Source organism: Theobroma umbraticum, unplaced genomic scaffold (assembly GCF_002168275.2).
Source record: "Theobroma umbraticum cultivar Fairchild unplaced genomic scaffold, ASM216827v3 scaffold_20.0, whole genome shotgun sequence".
NCBI classification, from domain to species: domain Eukaryota; kingdom Viridiplantae; phylum Streptophyta; class Magnoliopsida; order Malvales; family Malvaceae; genus Theobroma; species Theobroma umbraticum.
Genome location: NW_018397266.1, coordinates 1433362 through 1460950, shown reverse-complemented (window position 1 = coordinate 1460950; position 27589 = coordinate 1433362). Strand labels below are relative to the sequence as shown.

General features: G+C 33.4%; 2 protein-coding genes and 1 pseudogene across 2 annotated transcripts; all 3 read left to right on the top strand.

Annotated features, from left to right (window-relative positions):
- Positions 1 to 7143: 7143 nt before the first annotated feature.
- LOC110423522 (HXXXD-type acyl-transferase family protein) lies at positions 7144 to 10526 on the top strand. Its single transcript, XM_021437740.1, has 3 exons — positions 7144 to 7575; positions 8717 to 9175; positions 9917 to 10526. Exons 1-3 carry the CDS (start codon positions 7144 to 7146, stop codon positions 10415 to 10417), a joined length of 1392 nt encoding a protein of 463 aa, XP_021293415.1. The 3' UTR covers positions 10418 to 10526.
- Positions 10527 to 14860: 4334 nt separating this feature from the next.
- Positions 14861 to 18838, top strand: LOC110422981 (receptor-like kinase TMK3). The gene is made up of 2 exons (XM_021437055.2): positions 14861 to 17417; positions 18026 to 18838. The coding sequence occupies exons 1-2, from the start codon at positions 15134 to 15136 to the stop codon at positions 18550 to 18552; spliced, it is 2811 nt and encodes a 936-aa protein (XP_021292730.1). The 5' UTR covers positions 14861 to 15133; the 3' UTR covers positions 18553 to 18838.
- Positions 18839 to 25966: 7128 nt separating this feature from the next.
- On the top strand, positions 25967 to 27511 carry LOC110423191 (U-box domain-containing protein 21 pseudogene; annotated as a pseudogene).
- The last annotated feature ends 78 nt before the right edge of the window (positions 27512 to 27589 follow it).

Genomic DNA, 27589 nt, shown 5'->3' with positions numbered 1-27589 from the left:
TATAAGCATGTCCGTCCTGCAATGAGCTAACTTGCACCACTACCACTGAAGGGTAGTTTTTCGTAATTAAATCCAAACAATGACAACATTATTGATGCTTTAAACAAAAAAACATATAGTTTCTTTTCATATTTTCCTCTAAGAACTTATGTTGGGTGTCTCCCAAAGAGAAAGTACATATTATGGTGTTCAGGCTGTTATGTTTCACAGCACCCATATATGTATATAAATATGATAAGCCTCTAATTTTCTGAGCCGTCCAATATTTGCAATCTTTCTTTCTTTGGTCAAGGCAATCTAGATACATAATTAACCGAAATTAAATTGTTTTTTCTTTCGGATGAAGGGCCTACAATTGGGTCAAAAGCCAAAATTATGTTGAGCTTGGGGCTGACTTAGGAAGTCTGTAACATGGCAATACAATGCAAATTGCGTCAGTTCCACCATATGACCCATCACCCGAACATATAACACAAAACAGAAACAAAAGGAAAAAGGGCTGCTTTCCGTTGACGTGAGCGCCTTCACACGTAACGCCATTTTGACTTGTGGTGTGCCCGTAATGCAGACGCGAGACGGTAAGATCGGGGAAGCATCTTGAGAAAAGTTAGCCCGATACATCAATAAAATTTCGGGGTAAAATATTTTCATTCTTTAAATTTTATCTGAAATTTTAAACAAATTTATTAATTTTTAAAATAAATATTTTATTTCAAAAAAATATTTTTTATTAAACACATAAATGTAACTATTAATTAATAATTAATATTTTTATTAATTTGATAACATAATAATATTAAAATAAAAATTTTATTTTTATTAATTTTAAAAATTACTATTCGATTCTCCCCAAGGAAAGAAGTACTGATCTTAGGGAGCACCGGTCCATGCTCACCTTTACCGGGGAGCTAAGTTGATTAACCCTATTTTAGAAAAGTAATAATAATTTTTTAAATTAATAAATAAAAAATATTTTAATTATTTTATAATTTTTATTAATGATATTTACATTTTTAAGATGAAATATTTATTTTAAAAATTAATAAATATATGTAAAATTTCAATTAAAACTTAAAAATGTAACATATTTTACCTTAAAATTTAACATATCAAAATATAGTAATTGACACGACTAATAATAAAGAGTTAGAATATCAAAATAATCATTTTTAGTGAGAAATTACTATCATAAGCAGCCATTAGACTGCCGCCTTCATAGCATCTTTTTTTCGAAAAATCATTAACTAAACGCTGCCTTGAGAATGCATGGCATTGGCAGGGGAAATGCCATCCTGCCTGAGATATTTTAACAAATTTTGTTACTACCTTCCCAATGCAAAATTCCATTTAAATTAATCAAATCAGTTATTTAAGTACCCATTCCTCCATAAGCAAAAACAACTTAGAAAAATCCTTATTTAATAAATTAGCTGCAATAATCATAGGAAAAGCAATAACTTTTATTTGGCTTATGACAAGAGGAATAATTATTTATATTTGAGAGGAACCATCAAGACTTGGATGATGGCTGCTTCTTCCTGTTACAATTTATAAGCATTAGTAATGCAGAACATGGATCAAATAAAAGCTACTATCACATAAACTTTTTTCTTTTTTGGTCAGTCAAGTAAAATTTTATTAATATCAAACACTAAAACAATTTAAAAATTTAAAATATAAAATGCAATCGTTAAGTTTCAGATCAATGAATAAACCAAAACGAAATTTGAAATAATAAATACCACCACCCATGAAACATTTCTAATCTATCAACACTAAAATTAATTAAGGAGTTTGTGAAGGCATTGACAGAGTATGCACAAAGATAATATTATTAATATTTTTTTCTTAAATCATTAATTGTATTAAGTATAAACCATTTATCTCATGATCTAGATTTCTCATTACACATCTGAGTAATAAAATCCATTACTGCACCACCAAAGTTTCATGTTAAATTCAAAGAACAGAACATCGCAACCTCTTACAAGCATTTTCACTAGCAAGTAGATGGCATGAAACTCACAAACCGTCTAGCAATGGAAGCAAAGGAACAAGAGGAAATTTACTAAATCTGCAGGAACAAAAGGAAATATTAAAAATTACATCTGCAAATGGAATGAAAAATCAAGGGTTACATGGCAGAGAGAGAGAAAAAAACAAGAACTATTGAGCAAGAAATTTTGCTAAATGTGATGAACGAATGGTTATTGACAGGAAAGTTTGAAGACTTGCAGGGTCTTTGTTGTTTTTGGTTCTTAGATTGGGGATGACAGTAGGTAGTATATAAACCAGTTTCAGACACTAGTAGCCTCAGTTTAAACAAGAGTAAAGTACTTTATAAACGCATTTGGGTAAGCTATAAATAGTAATTTTAGAAATCTATTATTCGAATTTGATTATAAATAATGAATTTTTTAATATTATTTTTTACTGTAGGACTTACTTATAATTTGTAAATTATTTTTACTTAATTTATAAATTATTTAAATATAAAATTTACTTTGAATTTATTAATTTAATTTAGAGTAATAAGATACATAAAATTAAATAATTAAATATTATTTTTTACTATCACATTCAAGTCAAATTGAGTTTTGTAATGGGTGCTCACATCATTTATAACTAAATAAATAGATTTGGGTTTTATAGAGTATTATTAATCTAAGTAGAGTAAAATATAAATATTAAATTTTATCTTTGTGATTGCCTTTCAAAAGAAATATTAAATTTTAGATCTAATTTGAATACAAATTCCTTTGGCCTTTGCGAGAACTCTACCATTATTATTATTATTATTTTGAATTGGAAGAAGAGAGATTCGAACTCTACTCTTTAAGTAAGAATATCATATAATAATTAATGAGTTAAATATTCGAATACGAGAACTCCACGTTATATATTAGCTCATTTCTATATACTCTTTTAAAAATCACCTCTTAATTTATTTATTTCCAATCAAACACCTAAAACCTCTCCCACAATCAATTTGTCAACCCATCATACCAATAATTTTGCGTTATATCACTTCAGCTTAAATCAATTTGTCAATCCATCATACCAAGCACCTCAAATCACCTTGAATTACTCGTCATCCTTTATTTTCCATCGTAGTTGCTTAGTATTAATATGTGTTGAGCCCAAAAAAGATATAATATAATAGGGCATTTTAAAAAATAACTCTCAAAAATAAGATATTTTTAAAAATAGTTTTTTTTTATAATTTTAATTATTTTTAATCAAGTTAAATAAAATTACCCTTAATGAAATTACCGCCATGATGTTACACATGTACAGAAATATGTTACATGCTATGGTTAGGTTATTACACGCCATTTACAAAAATATTTGACACGTCATAGTTAGGTTGTTATACACCATATATAAAAATATGTTACACGCTATAGTTAGGTTGTTACATGTCATGTTAAAAAAAAATATTTTGTTACATGCCATAGTTAAAAAAGATTATTACACGCCATGTTAAAAAAAAATACTACTATTACACGTCATGTTGAAAAAATATTATTATTACACATCATATTCAAAAACAATTTGGTACACTTTAATGTCTTGTTACTTATAAACCAAAACTTCAAATCCTCTCAACTCTCTTTATTTCTTTTTTTTTTTTTTATAATTTGGCACCAATTAAAGTGTTTCTAACATGTTTTCATAAATCAAAACACAAATTTTCTTATTTAAAACACCTATTTTGACTAAAAATTGAAAAAAAAAATTTCATTGAAAACCTAAGTTTATAAATTTTAAAATTTTTAGTTTATTGGTGTCTATATCTCGAATTGATTCAATTAAAAGCTATTTCAAATATCTATAATCATTTCTATTGTTCAGTTTTATCTAAAATACTTAAAAATCAAATTCTCCAAATAGCCATCAACTCAAGCACATCAAAACCATCTTTTGTGTCTTCAAAGTGCCGGAAAGAGAAATATGAAAGCATGAGAGAGAGAAATCAAGAGCATAGTAGATGAATGCCGAAGAAAGAAATCGATAAAATTAGAGAGAGTGGGATGTTGAGAGAGAGAAATTAGAAACACAAATGGAAAAAAATTGTGATGAATGGTTTAATTTATTTGAAATAGTGTGAAAGGTATTTTTATCAAGTTATGACTAAATATGATTAAAAATAGTTAAATTTATTTTGATGGTTATTTTTGAAATGTTTTTATCAAGAAAGGTCATTCCTCACAATTTCTTCTAATATAATAGTGGTTTGATTGGTTAATTGTGAAGGGGCTTTGGAATGAAATAAAACTAATAAAATTTTCCTTCGGCACAAATATATTTAGCATTGAAAGTCGTATCAAGTCGTTTATAATGGAAATTTCGGTGAAAGCCCCCAAAGAGAGTTTTGATAACAAAAGTAGTGGTTGTTTTTCCGAATAATTTTGTTTTGAAATCAAACAATTGAAGATACTACTCAGAGAAAAGTTGCATCATGTGCCATACAACAGCATCAAGTTGTAAGATACACATTATTGTTGCTCTTGGAACCTTTGCATTACCTCCAGGTCTGGCCATTCAAACCGTTTTGTCAAATGGGGCTCGAGAATTTCTCCCTGAACAAATAATGAATGAAGTAACTATTTTGTCTTTCATGTTGCTGCTCTCTGAAGCATTTTTCTTAAATTTTCTTCACTTCATTGAAAACCTTTATTTCTTATAAGCTTCATCATACCGCAACAAAAGAGTCTGATCCTATCACTAACGGAATCATGCCCTTCCAGAGGGAATTATTGAACATTTGAAGGGCTGTTTTAATGGCAATCACCTCTGCTACATTTGAATTAAGTATTCCCAAGGGACCAAACAATGGTCCCCGCTTCTGGATAGATGTGAGCATGATTAAGTGTTTGTGTGGGCTGATAGTGGCCAAAAGTGATGTATTGCTGGCAGATTTTGATGTCTTGGTTGTTCTATTGACTCTGTTCTGGCTCCCTGGTTGTATGTAAGCAGTTTTATCAAAAGAAATCGTATGTTTTCAAAGAAAAAAACTCCTGGAATATATATGATTAAATTTGCCTTAGCCCATACAATTTAACAGATTCATGAGGCACTGGAGGCAGCAAAAAAACAAAAACAAAAACCAAATACTAATTAAAGAGCGGATCCTTTTCCTTTTAGTTTCTCCTTTGTTTTAGCTATTCAAACTTAATCAATCAATTCAAGGCATTAATTTCCAAACTAATTGACTAGTGACTACATTTAGGTGGCAGCTAGGATCCACAGCCATGCACCTTTCCGTCGAATGTCACAATTGTACAGTATTTTATTTGTAAGTTTGCCTTAGTTTGGCAAAGAATTGCACAAATAATAGAGGTCAGTCCCTGAAAAAGAGAAGATCCCACCACCATTACCATATATAATTAGTTGAAGGGAAAAAAATGTAGTAACAATTGCTTTGCTAGGTTCAAACAAAAAATAAAAAATAAAAAAGAATTGCTTTGCTAAAGCTGAAACAGCACAAGGACATGAAATAGATAAAGACCAGATGCATGTTTTCTGCAAAGTTTGTCAGCAATGGGGGGCAGATACCTTCTATAATAATATATGTACAACTGTCGTTCTTATGCTTGAAGCCATTGATATGGTCCACTATAGGATCGGGCATACCTAAAAGAGAAGTTGTGATTAAATTGCAAGTAAATTGCTAGGTTGACGAATGATCGGAGTAATTCTGCAAGGGCTTAATTTGATTTTGTTAACCGGCCTTCCAATATTGTTGTGATCCTACGTCCGTACTTAGGCACCCTGTTGAATCTAAGTATGATCGGCGCAATTAAAGACTTAAGGATTATGAGCATGATCAGTTTAAAAACAAATTATTTTATTTTCTTATATATACACACTGCTGAAAAGGTTACACTACTTATCATATAGGGTTTACTAAATAAATTGCATCATTAGTTCTTGACTATTTCTTTTATATTTTGAATTTCCACCATGATATTAAATATGGAATATATAAAAAAAATTGCCATGTGGCAATTTGGTGGACATATCACAAATTTCATTTATATTTGAATGGTACATTGATAGATGGATAAATTTAGAATAAAATCAAAAGGTCATGGATGAAAAATTTTAATTTTTTAAGTTATGGCTGAAAATGAAACTTAAAGTTACAAATTAATTATGGGATTTACTTTAGAATTACCTAAAGCCTTAACCGTGATTTTTAAATTTGTTTCAGTAAATCCATCTGTTTGTTAACACACTATTAGAATATTGACAAAATTTGTCACATGAAACATAAGTGAATGTACATGTGGCAGTCCAATCCATATTGAAGGATTTAATACAAATTCAAAATATCACAAATGAAAAAAAAAAGAAAAAAGTCATGGACTAATGATTCGATTTACTCAGTTTAATTGTTTGCCCTAACACTGGTATATTATAGGTTAAAGTATTACTCCTAGATAGGTTTATCTTTATAGCCCTCCCCACCATTATGAGTAGGTTAAATAGGTTCTATGCTGTATCTCAATTTTAGTAGAAAATGATGCGGTAACGAGGGTTAGCTGGAAGAATCGCATGTATTGGTGGGAAAAGTGAGTATGTTTAATGGAAGATGATAACAGGAATAGCTCTAAAAGCCACCAAAGCAATTACATGCGTTGGTCTTATCATTATTTATCTCTCCAATCATCAGACAAGATTACCGGCAAGCATTGCAAAAGGGAAAGTGACAAAATTCTTATGCCTGAGAATAAAAACAAGTCACCCCATTTAAAAATACAAAGTCTCATCATTTTCGACTGGCTTGCCTAATCATAATCCATAAGAACTTTTTATGGCTACTTAGCGTATGATATTGGTCTCTTGGCAATGTACTTTTAGGTAGCAATTTGGTACTAGATTGTATATAATATACTTCCCAGAGCTTTTCGAATATGGCACCTTTGCTCATCCCACTAGAGACAGTGATAGGAAAACAGTTGTCCTTACCCGTATATTAAAGGCTTTCTTTCAGGATGACCCCCTGGCACTGCAGCATCCCGTCGTTTCGCAATTATATAAACCTAGGGTTTTTCCTCACTTTGTACGAACTTGAGACAGCTTTCATAATCTCTGCAACTCCTGTTAGAATTCTTAATCATTATCCTATATTAAGTAATGGAGCTAAAGCTATGCATTAAGGAGAATATAATTCTCAAACCTTTCAAACAGTTTAAAAGACAGACTATTGAACTCTCTGGTTTGGACAGGATATCTCCTTCCATTCTCTACACTGTCTTCTTTTATAATTCTCAGTTGATTAATGAATCATTTACGCAGGATGAAGGTCCTGTTGAGAGAGCCAAAACAGCTCTTCAGAAAGTGCTGATTCCTTGGTATCCAGCTGCAGGGAGGTTTAGAATCAGCGAAGCCTCGGGGAAGCTAGAAATTGACTGCAACAACGAAGGAGTCATCCTGATAACTGCTGTGACTGATTCCAAGCTTGAGGAGCTTGGAAGGCTGCATGAATACAAGAGTTGCTATGAAAACCTGGTTCCTAAGTGCCCTGAAGCCACTGATATTTCACAAAATCCAATTGCAGTTGTTCAGGTTTGGATTTTGTCCATGAGAGAGAATTGAAGTACTCTAGGTTTTTTATTTTAATTTTTTTCTCCTTTATTTTGTCACTTACCTTTCTGCTATAGGTAGTCAAATTGATTACCTGAGATATGGAACAAACTGAAATGATGTTCTCTTCACAGTTTTTTTTTTTTATCACAAAGATGCAAACGATCACAGTATGGTGTAATTTGGTGACCATAATGTTTTAATTATAGCTTCTGCTCATGCATGAAAGAAGAAAGAAAATAGTTTTTCCCTCTTCTTAGAAACAATCTGTTGAGGATAGATAACCTTGAATTGAGCTTAATACATATGCTTCAAACTAAGGTGAAAGTTAGCACTTATCTAATGAGTTTAATTTGACTACCATGAATGATTATTCTGCAGGTTTAATCCAAGTCAGGAGACTATGAAGTCATCATGATGTTCACATTCACAGACACCTTTCTCTAGATAAATTGTCCCTTGCTCTGACGTCCACTTCTTTTAGTTTTTATTTATGGAGAGTTGGTTTAAGTTCTACTTGAGAATAGTGGGAAACCCTAACCCTAAGTATAAACTTGCTTGTTCTCTTGGTAGAGCATTTTGCTTAGCTTTTATCGTCCTTCAAGCCTAAATCCGTTTCTGGTTTTCATCTGTCGCCTTATCACAAACAACTTGAGAGATTAGCTAGATAAATCAAGTACTTACTATGCTCCCTCTTTTTGGAATGGGTGCACCCTGCATATTTTCAACAGACTGTTGACCTATCTAGGGTGAAAATCTAAATGAAACCTAGTGCTAATTGGCTAATATTTCAGATATCATCATTGCAAAGACTAATTTGATTGCTCATAACCATTAGTATTGCAACTGCTTAATTGTTACTTTACATTGATGGATCAGAAAATTGGGCTGTTATTTTGGGAAAACAAAAAACTATCTAAATGAAATATGAGACTATGACATCCCCTTTACTTTCAAATAAGATGCCTGGCACAATTATTTCGAATAAGCTTGTATCCATATGTAAGTGCCAAGTATTACTTAGTCGTACACTTCACTGCATTTCTTATATTATATCTCTAGTTGTTCTATGTTTCCGTTGAATCCCCAATTTATTATAACTAGTTGGCACCCCCTTGTGCAGATAACAAAGTTTGCTTGTGGAGGGTTTTCGATTGGCTTTGGTAGCAGCCATGCTTTGTTTGATGGCATAGGCGCATTTAACTTTCTTGCATCTTGGGCTCAAATATCAAACGGGAAAGATGAGTCTGAACTTATGGTGCCTAACCATTCAAGAGATGCCCTGCTAAGTGCCATCTATTCTCCCAATTCAAGCCCCACGGCTGCTTCAATATATGAACAGGACCATATTACAGCTATTCAAGATCTCTATGGAATACCTATGCAAGCCATGGCCTCAGATGACAGATGTTGGGGAACTGCCCTGGCAAAGTTCAGCCAGGTTGATCCTCAAGTTGGGCTAGAACTCGTTACTCTAGGCATGAAGAAGGAAACTGTAGAGACATGGAAAGGACAAGCAATTGAAAAGGGCAAGCTTTCCAAGTGCTCAACGTTTGATGTTTTATGTGCACATGTTTGGAAGGTGAGTCATTTAAGTTTATATGCTTGACTTATTATATAATAAAGCAACTCTTATCTGCATATTCCTGGACCACCGAAGTCTTTTGAGTTTAATTACCTGATCTACTTGGTATTATTTCTCCATAATTCTTCAAATTCACATCAAAGTAGTGGTGATTAATTACTCCTTTTTCTCTACATAAAAATTAATGAAACTACTTTATTTTGATGAATAAATGACAAGGCTTTACAACTGCATATGAAGTGGAGCCCCTGCAGATAAAAACCGTTGAAGGCATGATGATGCATTTCGATTGCATTAAATCACATTTCTGTAAGGCAACTAGTTCTTGAATAAATTTCCTTGGCATCAAAGAAAGTACTTTATACTGTTCTGCTAGAATTCAAATTCTAGTTTCATGACAGTTCTTCATAGTGTATCTGTTATAATATCATTACATAGACGATGACCCCACAACAGAACTTGAAAGAATAAATATAAATTAAAATATATGTTCAGAAAATTGAATTACTATATATATCAGTACTGTAATCAGTTACATAACAATTAGTGGAAAAGATAATTCTTGATGACTTAATTATTATTAATTTGAATAAATATAAAATAATCTACTTAATTACTACTAAGTGGCTACAATAATTTCTATAACATTTTTTCATTGGTTATAGTAAATTCCTTTAAATATGTGAATTCTTTTTAAAGTAATGAGAATGATATTATTGATCACTTAAATATAACCAGGCAAGAGTGAAGACTCTGAGTTTAGAGGCAAACACAAACATCTGTTTGCAATTCCCAGTTGATGCTCGGAGCAGGCTTCGACCCCCACTTGGTGAAAACTTCACAGGTAATGCCTTTGTTCTTGCCTCGGTGTCATGTTCGGTGAAACAGCTGCTAGAAGAACCTCTGCACGACACAATCCGAAAAATCCAAGCAGCAAAAGATGAGATTACCAATGAATATATCAAATTGTATGCAAGGGCTCTCGAGGCCTCGGATAAGTTTTTCCCCTCCATGCGAGAACTAACCATTGTGTCTGATTGGTCGAGGTTTCCTTTCCATGCTCTTGATTTCGGATGGGGAAAGGTTTCCAATGCAGCCATCTTAGCAACTCCTGTCCCGGATACCGCTTTTCTAATGTTGGACCTTGAAGAACCTGGCGGGTTCCTAGTTCGAATTGGTATTGGGAGACAATATGTGCATGATCTTATCACCAACTTCAGTAACCTAAACTACATATAGATGAGTCAGTCCATCATGATCATGAGAGTTCCCATCAAAATGGTTGAAGTAATTTACATAGGTTGTTGCTTGTATTGTTAATTATGTTGTGATCAGTTGAGTGGTTTGTGTGGACTTGTATAATATAATTTAATTAAGGGTATGTTAATGCTTAAGGTATTGTATATATTTATGCTTTTCTCAAATTTCATGTCCTTTTTATGTGACAAAGCAAATTTGTCATTAATATGTTTTTTTTAAGACATTAGTATGTATCTTTAATTTAATTTAATTAATACACATACATGCATACATACATTTCCATCCTATCAAGCAAAGCTTTTATGTTTGACCTGTCATTCATTTAAGTCATGGTGCATGCAACTTATTATCACTTGAAATGTCATCCTGAAATTATTTCTCTGGACACCACAAAGAAAACCTTGAAACTTATTACTTCATGTGAAGTAATTAATTGGCATGCATGCATGAATTTAATTTACTCAACACAGTGTACAATCAATAAGAGTTAGTGACACATCCCGTTCTCACTTCCCTCATTCCTTTTTTCTTTTTTTTTTTAATTTAATTCTGATCTCTATTAAAAAAAAAAAAGAGTTCTCTTAATTATGAAAACGTCACAAATGCCAATTTAAGAGCCACAACAACTCTCCTTATTTATTAGGGAAAAAAATTAACATCTTAAATTTTTTTTTGTTATATAATTACCTTGCCTCGACTTGATTAAAATGCATATAATATCTTATAAAAAATAATGAAAATAATGAAATGGAGGATGAAAAAAATTTTAATTAGTTAATTTCAATAAAAAATAATAATGTCAATATTAGGGAAAAAACGTTCTTTAAATAATAAGTTAAATTGAAGTAAAAAAAATCTATATTCAAGTATAAAAAGATACCTATTTAAATTTATCTTAGAACAAAATAAAACAGATAAAAGAAAGATAAATATATAAATTAAAATGATAAATTTATATAGGTAAAGATTTATTATTAAAAAAGAAAGCATTGATTAAATAGATGGGCTTACAAATTAACACTCATTAAACCTGTTCCGTATACACATGCAAAATAAAAGTAAATGAATCCATGTGATATATATATATACATGCACAAATGATTTGTCAAGTATAAGACCTAATTAATTAAATTGGATGGTAAAAATTCAAATTTAATAAATCAAACCGCTTTCATGTGTCTAAAATTCATATTTCCAATTCAAGTGACATGCCATCAAGTTGAGAAAGTCTCTTATTTATAAGTTAAAAGACACATCACATTTCTTACAAATATAAAAGATTTGTGACGTTTTACTCTACTTAATTTTGAAACGTTCACATTACACTAATTCTTTCTTCATCCATAAAGGAGAGGAATCTATCTTGTTTCGGGTTTACTTTGGTCCTAATATCTTACATAAGAGTCTTGTATCATTGAAGAATTGAGTAAACTTTAATTATACTTATTACAAACTCATATTTCTAACTTAAAATATATACTTATTAGGTAAAAAAAACCTTATATTTATAAGTATAAAATTTATCTCACCTCATATGAAATCCGTGACACCAACACACATGACAACAATAGAATTTTAACAAAAGAGTCTTACAAGTAGATAAAAAGTATAGTGATAGAGAGAGATTCACACGTATTCACATTTGATACGAAATTTTTTAAAAAAGAATATTAAACCATGAATATGTTTGCTTCTTCAAATTCAAGTTTTGAACAAGTTTGTTTTATTGAAGAAACCGGGAATTGGGTTTCGAACAGAATCAAATACGAACAAATGGCAACCTGCCAACAATATATATCTGTAAAGACCCCACAAATATATATCTATATATATATATATATATATATATGTATAGACCCAATTCCAATATTTCATTAAAGCTTTTATGTATGTCCCTGTGGGAAGACGGCTCCAAAATGATCCACGTTCACAACGAAACGCCAAAAATGGCCTATCTTCCTCCCTTTGAAATGTTAAACATTTGGACCACAAAATACATGTGAAACAAAGAAAAAGTTGAAATTGGACAGTGTGTCATTGCATGGGTGGATATGGAACTTGGGGCATTTAAATCCAACCACCTCATCAATTATACATTCCCCACGATTTTTTTCTTTTAACAAATCTTGTTCACAAATTTTCCAAATGCCAGTTTTGGGGATTCTACAAATTGTTTTTAACCTTCGTTTGCTTGCATGGTATTGCGAGTACTGAAATGACTTGGTCTTTTGCCTATTGCATTAGACGTCCAATAATTTTGGGGTTTAATTTATATGATAACTATTTTTTTATTCTCCAATGAAATTTTCAAAGGTTCCCTCTGTTCGGCTCATTGGTAAAATTATCTACCTTTTTGTCGAGAAGTTAAGCTTAAATTTTTCTTTTTTGATTAGATTAAAAAAATAAGTATAATACTTTAAACAGTTTATAAGTTATTAATAAAATTTTAATAAGTTTTTATTCTTTTATTTTGTTCAATTAAATTTTTTATTATTTTGAGTCAAATAAATTTTTATATTTTATAATTGACAAATTATCTTTAATTAAAACATCTCTCGTTATTTTATAACATATGGTACTAATGTAACATACTGATATGCTATAATAATTAGTGATGTGAAATGATGACATAATCACATGATATTTTTATTTTTTTTACATTAAACTTAGTTAATGTATAATAAAAATATTAAGACTTTATTTAATATAATAAAATAATAATAACTCATTTGTATTTTTTAAAATAATTTAATGACATTTTAAAATATTATAAAAAAAAGTTTGGATTATATCCCTTATTCCTCTTAACATTTTTGGAGGAAAAAAAACAAAAGAAAAAGAAAAAGAAAAAGACGTATGGCTTGTCCTCTTAATTATTTTGGGGCCAAGAGTTTAGGCCCAAATTTAACTTAAAATTATGGTAATGGGTCCGATTAATTCCATTGGAGATTAGCTAAACCAAAAGTATTATTAAGAAATGATGAGTAGGACAAAGTTGGGTGCAACTCAGAAGATGTCAGGATTATCGATTCTGTGGGCAGATACTGTCAGAATCAGAAGGTTGACAAATATGCTTAAGCAAAAACCAATTAACAAACCGCGTTAATTAATCACATGCCACATTGCTAATCCTCACGCAATTTACTTTATTTTATTGTTGCTACACACGAGTAACAAAAGGGATTAGATTAATTAGGGAGTTCACACTTGCGTTGCTTCGCATAGGCATTATTGCCCTTTCCTTTTAAAAAAAAAAAAAAGACAAAGGAGATTTTGATAAGTGAATTGCTAATTTATAGCTAATGACATTATTGAAATAATTAAAAAATAGTGACATTAAATGACGATTTTTACAGTATTTTTCGGTTAAAAGTCAGTAATCAAAATAATACAAAACATTCTGAGGATTAAAATTTAAAATTAAATTAAATTAAAAATTTTAATTATTTTGATGCCAAAAAAAATATATTAATTATTTCTAACCCAACCAACCATTTTCGTTTGTCTTGTCCTATGTTATAAGGCTACCAACAAATTTAAAGCATAAAATGAAAACATAATGATTGAGGGTTAGTGAGGATTTGAATAGAAATTTGGGATTCGAATCATTATGTTTCCTCTTATACAAAAAAGTATCGCTCTAATTATGGATAAATATCTTAAGTTACCATTTAGACCATATTTCTTTGCAATGTCATCCTAATTAGTTCAATTTTTCTCTTCTTGTATTTTAATCTACAAGTTTATGTTATAATTATTTAAAAAGAATAATTAAAGCAAACCTCATGTTCCACCCAAAAAATGAAAAAAAAAAAGGGTAAACCCCATGCATTGCATATTTTTGTGTTTGCTAACATATATCAAAATTTTATTTGATATATTTCTCAAATTGTAAAGGCATTATGCCTTCTAAATCTTTAAGTCTTATATTGAAAAATCTTATATTTTGAAATTGCACATATTATAAAGGTGAATAATATATATATTGATATTAAGATAATTTATTTAAGGGGGTACTTGACAATTTAAGTGATGTTTAAGTTAGCAAAACAAGAGAAGGAAATGATGGGAGGGGAATGAATCTAATCAAATTTACAATGAAACTCAATTTGAGGGAGAAATTCTGATGACATAATATGGAATTGACCTACAATGTCACAATGGAGATTATTTGAAATTATAGTAAATTACATGAAGTAATTTAAAATCATATTTTTCTCCAATGAAATTTCAAGAAGTTTTTTATTTTATTTTATTTTATTTTGAGAAGGAGAGAAAATAGAGAGTTAAATTGAAGGACATTATAGGAAGGTGGGACCAAATTTGCATGTGCCAACTATTTTCCTTTTCACTTTCTTCAAAACCAAACATATTAACAAAGCTTACAAAGGAAAAGGAAAGCAAGTCTATCTCACTCACTCACTCTTTAACTTCTATATAAAAAAAAAAGGCTGATTTTTTTGTGTAATTTGCCCCACTTTTCTCTCTCTCTTTCCCTCTGTCCCCGCCGTTTCACTCTCTCAATTACCTCTCTCTCATAACTCTTCTTTTGAGTTTTGTTGATCATACCATCAATGCTTCCATAAACCCTAGAAGAAAAACATTTGGCCAAAAGTAACATAAAGATTGCAACTTTTCTTTCAAATTCCCTCACTTTCTCTCCAATTCTCCCAAGAGAAACAAGAAAGAAGAACAATGAAGAAACCCCATGTTTTGGGTTGTCTTCTTTTTTGGTTTCTTTCACTCCTTTGCTTCTTCACTTGCCAGGTCGCTTCTCAATCCGGCCCTGACTCTTCAGTCATGGAAAAGCTGAAAACAAGCCTAAAAATCACATCTTCCCTTGACTGGTCTAATCCTGACCCTTGCCAATGGGATAATGTCAGCTGTGAAAACAACAGGGTCACCAGGATCCAAATACCCAACAAAAATGTTAGTGGAATCCTTCCCCCTGATCTCAAGAACCTGTCTCAGCTTACCGTCTTTGAAGTCATGAACAACCAAATCAGTGGACAAATCCCAAGCCTTGCTGGGTTGAGCCAGTTGCAAGAAGCTAACTTTCACAGCAACAATTTCTCATCTTTTCCAGCGGATTTCTTCACGGGCTTAACTTCATTGAGTTCTGTTTATCTTGACTACAACCCGTTCGAACCTTGGGAGATTCCAGAGAGCGTAAAGGAAGCAACTTCCTTGAAAACTTTCTCCGCCAACAAGGCTAATATTAAAGGGAGATTTCCAGATTTGTTTGACCCTGTTACGTTTCCAACCTTGACAGAACTGCATTTGGCTATGAACACACTTGAAGGAGAATTGCCTGCCGAGTTTTCGGGTTCTATGATTCAGTCTTTGTGGGTTAATGGGCAGAGTTTGAATGGGACAATTGAAGTGATACGGAACATGTCTTCTTTGACAGAGGTATGGTTGCACGGGAACCAGTTTTCAGGTCCCTTACCAGATTTTTCTATGTTAACTCAGTTGCGGAATTTAAGTTTGAGAGATAACCAGTTCACTGGTGTTGTTCCCTTGTCTTTGGTTAATTTAACGTCACTTTATATTGTGAATTTGACTAATAATGAACTTCAAGGGCCAACCCCTAAATTTCCTGATACTGTAATTGTGGATATGACGGCTGGTAGTAATAGGTTTTGCTTGGATAGGCCTGGTGTTGCTTGTGATGAGCGTGTTAATATATTGTTATCTATTATGGAAGCTGTTGGTTATCCAGAGAATTTTGCTAATAATTGGATAGGGAATGATCCTTGTAATAATTGGCTAGGTATCTCATGTGCTCAAGGAAACATTGTATCTGTTCTTTTTGCAAAAAAGGGGCTCGCTGGTACAATTTCTAGTAATTTTGCTAAGCTTACTTCGTTGACAACTTTGGATCTTTCGGGTAATAATCTTACTGGCACAATACCAATAGAGCTCACTACATTGCCAAAGCTCATTCGAGTAGATGTTTCAAACAATAGGCTGTATGGAAAAATACCGCCTTTTAGGCAAAATGTTGTGATAAAAACTGATGGAAACCCTGATATTGGAAAAGAAAGTGTTCCCACACCTGAAGGCAGGTCCCCTGGTGGGTCTCCTGGTGGCGGTGGTGGTGGTAGTTCTTCTGGGAGTGGTGAAAAGAAATCCAATACTGGGACGGTTGTGGGTTCTGTAATTGGTGCAGTTGGTGGCTTGGGTCTACTTGCTTTGGGTATCTGCTTGTATGCTAGAAAAGGAAAGCGTTCAAGTAGGGTACAGAGTCCAACTACAGTAGTCATACATCCTCATCATTCTGGTGACCAAGAAGGAGTTAAGATCACTGTTGCTGGATCCAGTGTCAATGGTGGAAGTGAAACTTTCAGCCACACGAGCAGTGGACCTAGTGATGTTCACATGGTTGAGGCTGGAAACATGGTAATCTCAATTCAAGTTTTGAGGAATGTGACGAATAATTTCAGTGAGGAAAATGTATTGGGAAGAGGCGGTTTTGGTACAGTTTACAAAGGGGAATTGCATGATGGGACAAAGATTGCTGTGAAAAGGATGGAGTCTGGTGTTGTGAGTGAGAAGGGTTTGGCTGAGTTTAAGTCTGAGATTGCAGTTCTTACTAAGGTTCGTCACCGTCATTTAGTAGCACTTCTCGGATATTGCTTGGATGGAAATGAGAGGCTTCTTGTTTATGAATACATGCCCCAAGGGACCCTTAGTAGGCACGTATTCAACTGGAAGGATGAAGGGTTGAAGCCACTTGAATGGACCAGACGACTTACAATTGCCCTGGATGTGGCTCGAGGTGTTGAGTATCTACATGGTCTGGCACAACAGAGTTTCATTCATAGAGATCTTAAGCCATCCAATATTCTTCTTGGAGATGATATGCGTGCCAAAGTTGCAGATTTTGGCTTGGTTCGTCTTGCTCCTGTTGATGGTAAACATTCAGTTGAAACAAGACTTGCAGGAACATTTGGGTATCTGGCACCGGAGTATGCCGGTAAGTAATTTTAGTTTTTCTTCATTTTCTGATCTGAAATTCCTGCACATTATGCCTTTTTTGTTTTGTTCTTGGAAAGGCCTTTCGTATGTTTTGCTTCTGTTGGGTTCCGTTTTATTTATGGGATTAAAGCATAAGTGAAATATAGGAGTATTTACTTAAATAATGAAGAGCAATATGTTTCATTATGTTAGACAATGATGCCCTTCAATAAGGAAATCTTTTAAGTTCCTTCGCAAGGTTCTGGTGAATATATTCTCTGTTCAGAAGTTTTAGGTGAAGTCATGATGTTATTAGCAGATTGAGACACTTCTGAGCAGCTCCTGAATGTCCAATAAAATATAAGTTCCTGTTTGCTTGCTGCGGTGAATTACATGTGTCTAACATAGAGTGATTCTTCACTTTCTAATTAACCAACAAAAGCATTAAGGTTTATTTTGGTTTAAGTGTGGAACATCCTTTTTGTTGGGTTAACATTGTCGCAAGAAATGTTTGTTTTTAAAGTTATTTGTGAATTTGCCTTATTTCACTATGCAAGTGTTCATTAAATTTATTGTCTCTTCTAATAATTCCTGGCATTAGCACTGAAAGTTCTCACATTTTGGCAGTTACTGGACGAGTGACCACAAAGGTGGATGTATTTAGCTTTGGTGTGATCCTCATGGAATTGATCACAGGCCGAAAGGCACTTGATGAAACGCAGCCCGAGGAAAGTTTGCACCTTGTGACATGGTTCCGTAGGATGCACACAAACAAGGATACATTCCGAAAGGCCATTGACAAAACTATTCAGCTTGATGAGGAAACACTTGCCAGTATAAGCACTGTGTCTGAGCTGGCTGGCCACTGCTGTGCAAGGGAGCCCTACCAGAGGCCAGATATGAGTCACGTAGTCAATGTGCTGTCATCACTAGCAGAGCTCTGGAAACCAGCAGAACCTGATTCTGATGACATATATGGAATTGACCTTGACTTGACTTTACCACAAGCATTGAAAAAATGGCAAGCATTTGAGGGAAATAGCAATTTGGATGATTCATCATCATTTCTGGCCAGTACAGACACTACACAGACCAGTATACCATGCCGGCCATCTGGGTTTGCAGATTCATTTGCATCAGCAGATGCTAGGTGAAAGAGATAAAAAAAGGAGGCAAGTTCTAGTGTCCATTCATGGTTCTGAGAGGTTTGGGTTTGTTCATTCCTACTACTTGTTCATTTCTCATTGTAAGGTTTGCTCTCTTCTGCTGTATTTTGTTGGAAATGATTTCTTTCCCCCCTTTATTTATCTCTGTAGTTGAACAGTTTAAATTTTTCTGATGTCTTGTAGAAGTTTCAAAATGAAATCAAGAAAGGGCAGATCTTAAATGTCTATTCCTTTCAGGCATTTTTTTCTTTTTTGGAATAAGTTATTCATTTCATGCTCTGATTCCCTAGTATTATGCCTCCTACATAGTTGTTGAAGCTTCGTTTGTGAAAGAATGATCTAATAATTTGTCTTTATTTTATTGTAATTATAATTTATAAGATGTTGGTTCAAACTTAGCCGAGTTGACTGTCTTTGGAACTCACAACCTGCACATAGCTGTTCGTTTCCTTTCTTGGGGAAAAAGATACTATCTTGTTTATGTTGATAGTATATAAGATGAGATGTCTAAGTAGCGGTTCAAAGCCATCTTTGCTGAAAATTTCGCATTAGCTGTCACAGTTTGTTGCATGTTTGAACGTCTTATGGCTGTGCCTTGTTGATACTGATTTGGATAATGATTAAATTTTGGTTGGAGAGATCACTGCTTCAATAACTTTTTGTTAATGTCATATCTTACAATGCAGATTAAATTATCTGAATTTGAACAATTCAGTGGAAAGATACTCATCTGTCATGATCTTCTCTATGACATTATGTTTTTGCCCACATGCTGCAATGAAGTAAACTTTAAGCATTCTTTTGTGTAGATTATTGCTGCAATGAAGGGAGGTTTGTTTGGTTTATTCCGTTGGATTCATTTACTTTAGCCACATGCCACAAGGAAAGTGGCTTTTATGATCAAATTGTTATTAACCCATTTGGAGAGCAATCATATTTAAGTGCCATGTGACCTAACTGGATTGGCTTGCAGGAGAGAAGGGTCCCCCCTGGTGATGGTTTTAATTGAACAAGTCAAGCAACATCCATTAATCTAAACCCAAATGCTAAAATAATGAGGATATTTTAAGACTCTTACCAGCCCCGGTAAAAGATATTTCCCTCTCTTCACAGGTTTTAGGTGAAGGAATGATGTGAGCAGATTGAGACACTCCCTGAACAGGCAAACAGCTCATCCTCACCCAAGAATGTCTCATAAATCTATGTTGTTTGTCTTGTCCGATTTGCCCCACACTCTGCCATGTGTCAGGCACAGAGCGGTTGTATGTCCAGATGAAATGCATGCCAGCTGTATTTGTTGCTTAGAATATTCTCCACCTCTAGACAGAGACTGAATGAGGCGCACCCCTCCATGTCTCAATCTTAAGACCAATCATCAGCATTATTTCTACCATTAGCGGATTCCGTGGCCATTATTTGTAGTATGATGCTGACTTAATTAGTCAAAATATCATATATTTTAATATTTTCCAAGTCTTTGATCCCCCCTTAATCTGCCACAATTTTCTGCCTATCATTTGAGTTTATTTTAATGTCAGATATTTTTTTCCTTCAACAAGCAGATATAGTTTCCTTTTTTTTACTAAAATATTTGGGGAGGAGGCAAACATGTTCCATAATCAAACAAACGATTTTATCAATCAAGTCAATTAATTATTAATAACAAGTCAAAGAGTAATACCAGTACAATTTGATATAAAAATTTAACTCTATGGGAATTTTTTTAATATGCTCTGAATGGATTATCATGCAAGGAAAAGCACAAACCTTACCTCCATGATAATCTGTTCATAAGAAACTCATTCTCAACCAACTATTAGTCCACGAATTCAATCACTCTAAGGACAAAGATGAAATGAGAATTGAGTTTGGGGTATATGGCATGGGCACAAAATGATTTGTTTCTGTTATCCAAAAAGGGGGAAAGTGGTGAGAACAATGAGTAAAGGATGCCCCAATACATGCTCCTGGGTTGGGTGGGGGTGTCAAGCTTATCCAATTCCAGGCGATATGTTGTGGTATTATTAAAGGATGGGGTTCCCAAAATAACGTGTGAAGGCAGTTAGATAGAAAAAGGGGGTGTTGCAAGTACAAAAATGTTGGACATCAAATGTGATTATGATAGCGCATGTGATGGTGTGGGTCTCGATCTGAGCTGTATTGTCCCCATTTGGCTTATTTGGGTTCACGTTTATTAGTTCAATCTCCATCCATGGATTCTTTCGTGGCAACCTGCCCTTTGACTTATATACAGAGCCTCCATATTTAGTCACCTCCTCCCCCGAAGAAAAGAATTATCGGTCTTGGTCAAAAATTGACCCAACAATCATATTATCTTTTACTAATTATTTTTATTTGGCCTTAAGGAGGAGGATTCTGTAAGATCCTCACTCAAAAGGAAGGTTGAGGGGGTAACATCTCTTGTTTTTGTTAAGTATATCAACTGGGTATTTCTTTTTATGGTAAGTACATTATTAGCCAGATGTTTTTTCTCTTTCTTTGTGATAAAGGTTTAGAGTTAGGGTTTAGGGTTTTATTCATTACCACTATGAAATTCAATCTTCCCACCTCTCGTTTATTGGTATAAGCAAAGGCTTGCTTCAAAGGCATAACAGCACAAAAGCATTCAATTTACCTATTTATATTTCCAGCTATATCATTAGGGGCTTATTAATTTAACCTAACCACCAACAAATGTCAAAAGGAATGCTACTAGCTTAGAAACACAAGTATTATTTATAAAACCGAATATTATCGAGATATTTAAATAAGTTAGAATTTGATATTTTATTTTAAAAATCTCTAATTTGAATCATAAAATGAAATAAAAATGTTGTTTATATACCAAAAAGATATGTTTCTAAAGGTGGGAAAAAAGGAAATGGACTGAAGGGTTGGAGCTAATCAGAATTCAAAGTAACACAACAATTCTAGTCAGAATTCTAATTTTTCTTTTTGTTTTTTTGACTGTTAATAGTGGGAACCATATCCTCAACAAAAGAGTCACACGAGGAGATTTCTTCCTTGGATATGCACCGATTCTAGCTAAAGCAAACCCCATTTTACACTCCATGGCAGAAGCTTCCTGCATTGTTTCCACATTTGACTAAATATAATTGTGCAAACACAAATAGCAGTGAACTGTAATGAATTGTGGGTAATTAATATGGTTGTCAAGTTTCACAGCTAAGAGTTAGTTGTCAAATATGGGAAGCAACTGTTGCAAACTTCCAAAAGGGTTTACAGTTACCTGTACTGGTCTTGTTTGCTAAATTCATTAGCATTTACTTGACCGAACCCCCTTTTCCTTTTCTTTCTTCTGATTTTGATCAAAAGATTCTCTTCTTTTTCCACCCCCTGCCTTTGGAATCACGTTGGGGTGCAGTAATGGCAGCAGCATTTCATAAATTACGCAGAGCGTGGAAGAGGGTGTAAGATTATATCTATTACATGTTGCCAACTAAGTTAAGAGTCAAACGCCAATCTTTCCTTTGAGCCAATACTTTCTCTTGCTTGCAGAATGAGGTGAGCATGTTGGGGTTTTAGTTTGCACATTCAGACTTTCTTGCATTCATACTATCCAAAAATCCAGCAAAGCGTTGGTTGGTAAACTGTTGATTAATAATAGTACTAGAAGAATCCCAAGTCCTCAATCGTGGCTCCATTGCCTAACGAGTGTTATGGTGTGGCAAGTACCCTCATTAGAGTAAAATTACCCTAATTAATAGGCTAATACTACGCAAATTACCACAAGTAAAACATCACTATATATTCTATGAATTCGACTTTTTAAATATGAAATGCATACACTTATTATTAAATTAGATATTCAAACGTAATTAAATAATTATATTTGATTACCGTGTATCGATGTAACTTATTGAATAAAAATTAATAATATTACAGTTTAATTTGAATTCATAAATTTTTGATTGTATTTGGTACTTTATTATCTCAATTTTGTGATTATTAAAAATGATATTAAATTATTAAGAAGACAATGAAGAAAAATATTTCGCTTGAAAATGAAACTAACATCGCTCTAACAGAGCCTACCCAATCTCTGCCGGACTCGGAATGAGCCCAGGCCTTTTTTCCCAAGGCTAAAATGAATAAAGAAAAATCTAGGTCTAACTTGGTTACTGGCCCAAAACTGTTGTATTCGAGGGGTGGGTAGGCAATAATTGGGTTTGGGTTAGATATGGCTATAAGTATGAAAATGAGGTTACAAATTAATCACATATACTTATTGGTTTTCATTTTTAGGTACTCCTTTAATTTGGTTATTAGTTCAAATTAGAGCCAATCCTAAGAGAGAAAATAGCAGGAATTGTACTTAAAAAGAATGCAAAGTATTCGAATATTTGTTTTAATGATAAGTTGCATGTACAATGTATCTTTATTTTTTTAAAAAAAATTTAATGAAATGTTTGACGGTCCGACTATTTATATAAATTGAATAATTGAAAAGTTATTATTCATTATTTTCATATAATTTGTGAATAATTGGATACATGGAATGTCTATTATTCATTATAAAAAAACAAAGAAAGAAGGGAAGAATACCACCGGTTGCCACTTGCCATTGGGAAGAATGATCCATGAATCATGAACGTGACAATCTCCTTTCTGGGCATGAGAGATGAGACTAAAGATCCTTGTAAGGGTTGGAATATTCTAGATTGTTCAAACAAAGGGAATAGTCCACGGTCATACTGTCGTACCCTGTAGAAGAAACAACTATGCCCAATCAACAGTTTGAACCAATCCTCAGCAGTCAATTGTCCCTTATGTAATTGGTTACGACTTGCAACAATTGACAGGTCATATTCCAACTAGGACTTGGTTTTTTATGCTCCTGTTTTTGAACTCCTTGTTTGCAGTTTTGATAGACATTGTTGGATTATTTCAGCAGATCTAGACCATGTACCTTACATTACAGAATCAACAGAAATTGATCCAATAATTGTTTCAAAGTCAAAATATAATTTCATTATCTTACTAAAATTTCAAGCTTAAATCATAAACAAATAATTTCAATCCTGTGGAGATGTGACAATCCTTATAATGTAACAATAAATTCGCTAATGAAATTTAACATTTTCCTAGTTATTGTAGTATAATATAATTTGTATAAAATAAATAAATATATAATTATTCATAATTTTTCATAAGGAGAATATGCCTTCATGGGTAGAATTTTAAATTTACAAATTAAAAATCTTAGATCCCTAACTTAAAATTTTGGAGATCATATATAAAAGTATACTCTAATGAAGCATCTAAAATTTAATAGTAATTATTTAAAACTATTATTTATAATTTTATATTCATGTAAAGTTAATATGACATAAATATGAATGATGAAAATATCACGTGGCCGTATTATTATATTATATGAACATTTTATTGGCTTTTATTATTTCCATCGTCTAGTTTTCAAGGTTTCATTTTCCATTATACTTTTTTGATTTCGAGTTTATCCTTCTAGATAAATCCAGTCATATAATTATATTCTCTTTGATTTTTAAAATAAAAAATGGTCAACATATAGCACCACATGATATAAAAAATAATAACTAACATTTAAACTAACGGTATTTAATTAATTATTAATAATAAAAATTTATTTAATTCAAAATATAAATATAAATATTTGATTAAAAATAATTAAAAAAATCTATTTAACTTTTCTTATATAATTAAAAAACTTTTTTAGATATTATGATAAATATTAATCTAAGGTATAATTATAACTAGATATTGTAAAATTAAAAGTATAGAATAAGATGGACGGAACCGACCCCTTAAACGAGTTAAAAGCAAGAAAAAGATAGTATCATGTCACTATAGTTGCTTATTTCCTGTAGCACTAAAGCCTGAGTGATGTTGGATTCGAAGACTTTCGGACTTCCAGATGGTCTGTCACCCGCCACTTTGTTTTGTTGGTCTCCAGCTTCACATTGCATTCCCCTCAAACTTTCCTTTTCCTGTTCCCCTTTCGGCGCCGGATATTCTCATGGAATACAAGCCCGCTCCTGTTTTTCTTCCCACTGTTTGCTAAAGGCACCTCTCTTCTTAATTTTCCCTCTGTTCACTCCATTTTGCTTTGTCAATTTAATTTGGACCGTCGTTGCTAGCTACTATCTTTTGATTATCGTATTCGATTCTTATTCTAGAATAAGGGAGTATCCACGTTTACCGCCGGTGAAAAATGGTAACGCATTGGAATAAAAAAAACACTTCCAATACTTTTTAAGTCCTTGGGAATTTTGATGACTCGTTGTTTTCACGTTGATGTCTAGTTAATGTTCATGGCAATTTAGTCTATGGCTATGCATTCATCCTAAAAATTGAGTCATTCTTTACAGACTGTTGAACAAAATTTACTAGGGAATTTGGTCAGTTGGTCTCCTCCCCCATGTTCTCAATTGCTCAATTCCTCCGCAACTCTCGTTTTTTTAATTTATTACCGACCATTGCTTTCTCAATTAACCAACCGTAATTATTATTATTTTTATATACTCTTTCTTCGTCATGACATTGGCATTAATCAAAGTCGTTCATGCATTAGTTTCGTCTTCTCATTGTTTCGTAAAAACGAGTAAAAAATGAGTTTTTAAATTCAAAGGTTTTGTAAAGAAATTATCAATGTATATAAGGACGGAGCTAGGATTAAATAAAGATTTATAAAAAAAATTATGAATAAAAAAACTTAGGGTTTAAATGATAAGTATAGACAAAAAAATTAGTGGGTGGACCGAGTAAATATGCACAAGAAAATTGAAGAGAATAAGAGGAGCTGTAAACGCCATGTCCCCAACACTACACGTTAACCGTAGATTTTCTTCCCCTTCGTCGGCGAAACGCCATATCTCCACTTGGGTACGCGTTAACAGTTGGATCTTAATCATCATCAACGTAAACGTAGCCAATTTCCATTAATTGTCTCCGCTAAGGAAAAATGGGTTGCGCGTTTGGGACGCGTTAGGTTACGCTAGTAATTACTCGGGAAAAAAAAAAAACATTAGAACATTGAAGAAAAGAAAAAGAAATTGATACTCCTCATCACATGGCTAGACCGACCGCTAGAGTCAGCCAGTCCACCGACCCATGCATTTGACGGGGCTTTCGTTTTCAGGTTGCGTCAAAGTTTTTGATTCAATTCTAAAGCCGCACCCTCCACCCTTCGGTCTTGACACTGTCGCCTTTTACCATTTCAAATTTATCAATTCAACGGTCAAATATTCAAAGCTTCATCACGGCCTCCCTTCCTTCTTTATATATTTTTTTATGTTTTTTAAATTTAATAATTTTCCTAAGGTCTAAGACGTTGAACAACCGTATGTCATTGTCTAATCGATATATATCAACATATGTATATATATATATATACTAATAACTCACCATAATTGCCTTCCAGTTCATTCACCAAAGCCAAAAAACAACATTCTTCATTACATACCAGAAACCAAGGAGAAAGATATATTCAAAGTTGTGTATTGATTCTGCCCATCTTGTGACTCATGATGATTTCTTCATGGAGGAGGAGAAGAGCAGCCAGGCGCGCAGGGAAAGAGCCGAGAAGGAATGAAAATGGGGAAATGGAGCTGACGATACCAAGAGATTTCAGGTGCCCGATATCGCTAGACTTGATGAAAGATCCTGTCACTTTGTCCACAGGGATAACTTATGATCGAGAGAGCATTGAGAAGTGGATTGAAGCCGGGAATTTCACCTGTCCTCTTACAAATCAGGTTTTGAGGAGTCTCGAACCGATTCCGAATCACACGATAAGGAAGAGGATACAAGATTGGTGCGTTGAGAACCGGTCTTTTGGGATTGAGAGAATCCCTACGCCTCGAGTTCCCGTTAGTTCGACGGAGGTTTTGGAGATTCTTTCGAAAATTGATGTTGCTTTCAAGAAAGAAGATGGAGAAGGGTGCCGAGAATTGGTGGTCAAGGTCAAGTCATTGGCAAAGGAGAGTGAACGTAACAAACGGTGCATTGTGACCAACGGGGCAGGCAGCGTTTTATCAGAAGCTTTTCAAGCCTTTTCCAAGGCGTCTTTTGATGTAAATGTTGCAGTTCTAGAGGAGATATTGTCTGCTTTGACGATAATGTTTCCTCTTGACGGAGAGGCTAAAGGTTTCTTAGGATCAGTTTCAGCTATGCATTGCTTGAAATGGTTTTTAAGCAGCGGAGACTTATCTAGGAGGAGAAACGCAGTTTTGGTATTAAAGGAGCTTGGTCAAGAAAAAATGGATGAGTTATCGGAGATGGAAGGTGCCATTGAAGCATTGTTTAAGCTGATTAAGGACCCAATTTGCCCCACAGCTACAAAAGCTTCTTTAACTGTCATTTACTACATGATCACATCAACGTCAACAAATGAGCAACTAATAGCAGAGTTTGTTAATCTAGGAATAGTTTCATTGTTACTAGAAACGCTGGTGGACAGTGAAAGAGGCTTGTGCGAGAAGGCTTTAGGTGTTCTTGATGGGATCTGCAACAGCGAGGAAGGCAGACAAATGGCCTGCAACAATGCCTTAAGCATGCCGGTTTTGGTTAAGAAAATCCTGAGGGTCTCAAATTTGGCAACTGAGCTCTCACTCTCCATTTTGTGGAAGCTTTGCAAGAACGAGAAAAGTGAAGATGGAGGCGTTCTCGTTGAAGCTCTGCAAGTGGGTGCTTTCCAAAAGCTGTTGCTGCTCCTGCAGCTTGGCTGTGTTGACAAGACAAAGGAGAAAGTTTCAGAGTTGTTGAAATTGTTGAATCTCCACAGGAATAAAGTGGAATGTGTTGATCCCATGGATTTCAAAGATCTCAAAAGGTCTTTTTGATTGCAATAATCGAAGCAAAACATGCATGTAGAGTAGGGAAATTTTGGTTGTGATTTACAGATTACAGTTCAATGTACAAAAACAAATATTGAGCATACAGTTCATTTTCTTTGCTCAGAAAACTGAAATTCTTGGTGTCAAGCCAATCTGGTCAACATATACAAGGCCTCCAGCCCTTTGAA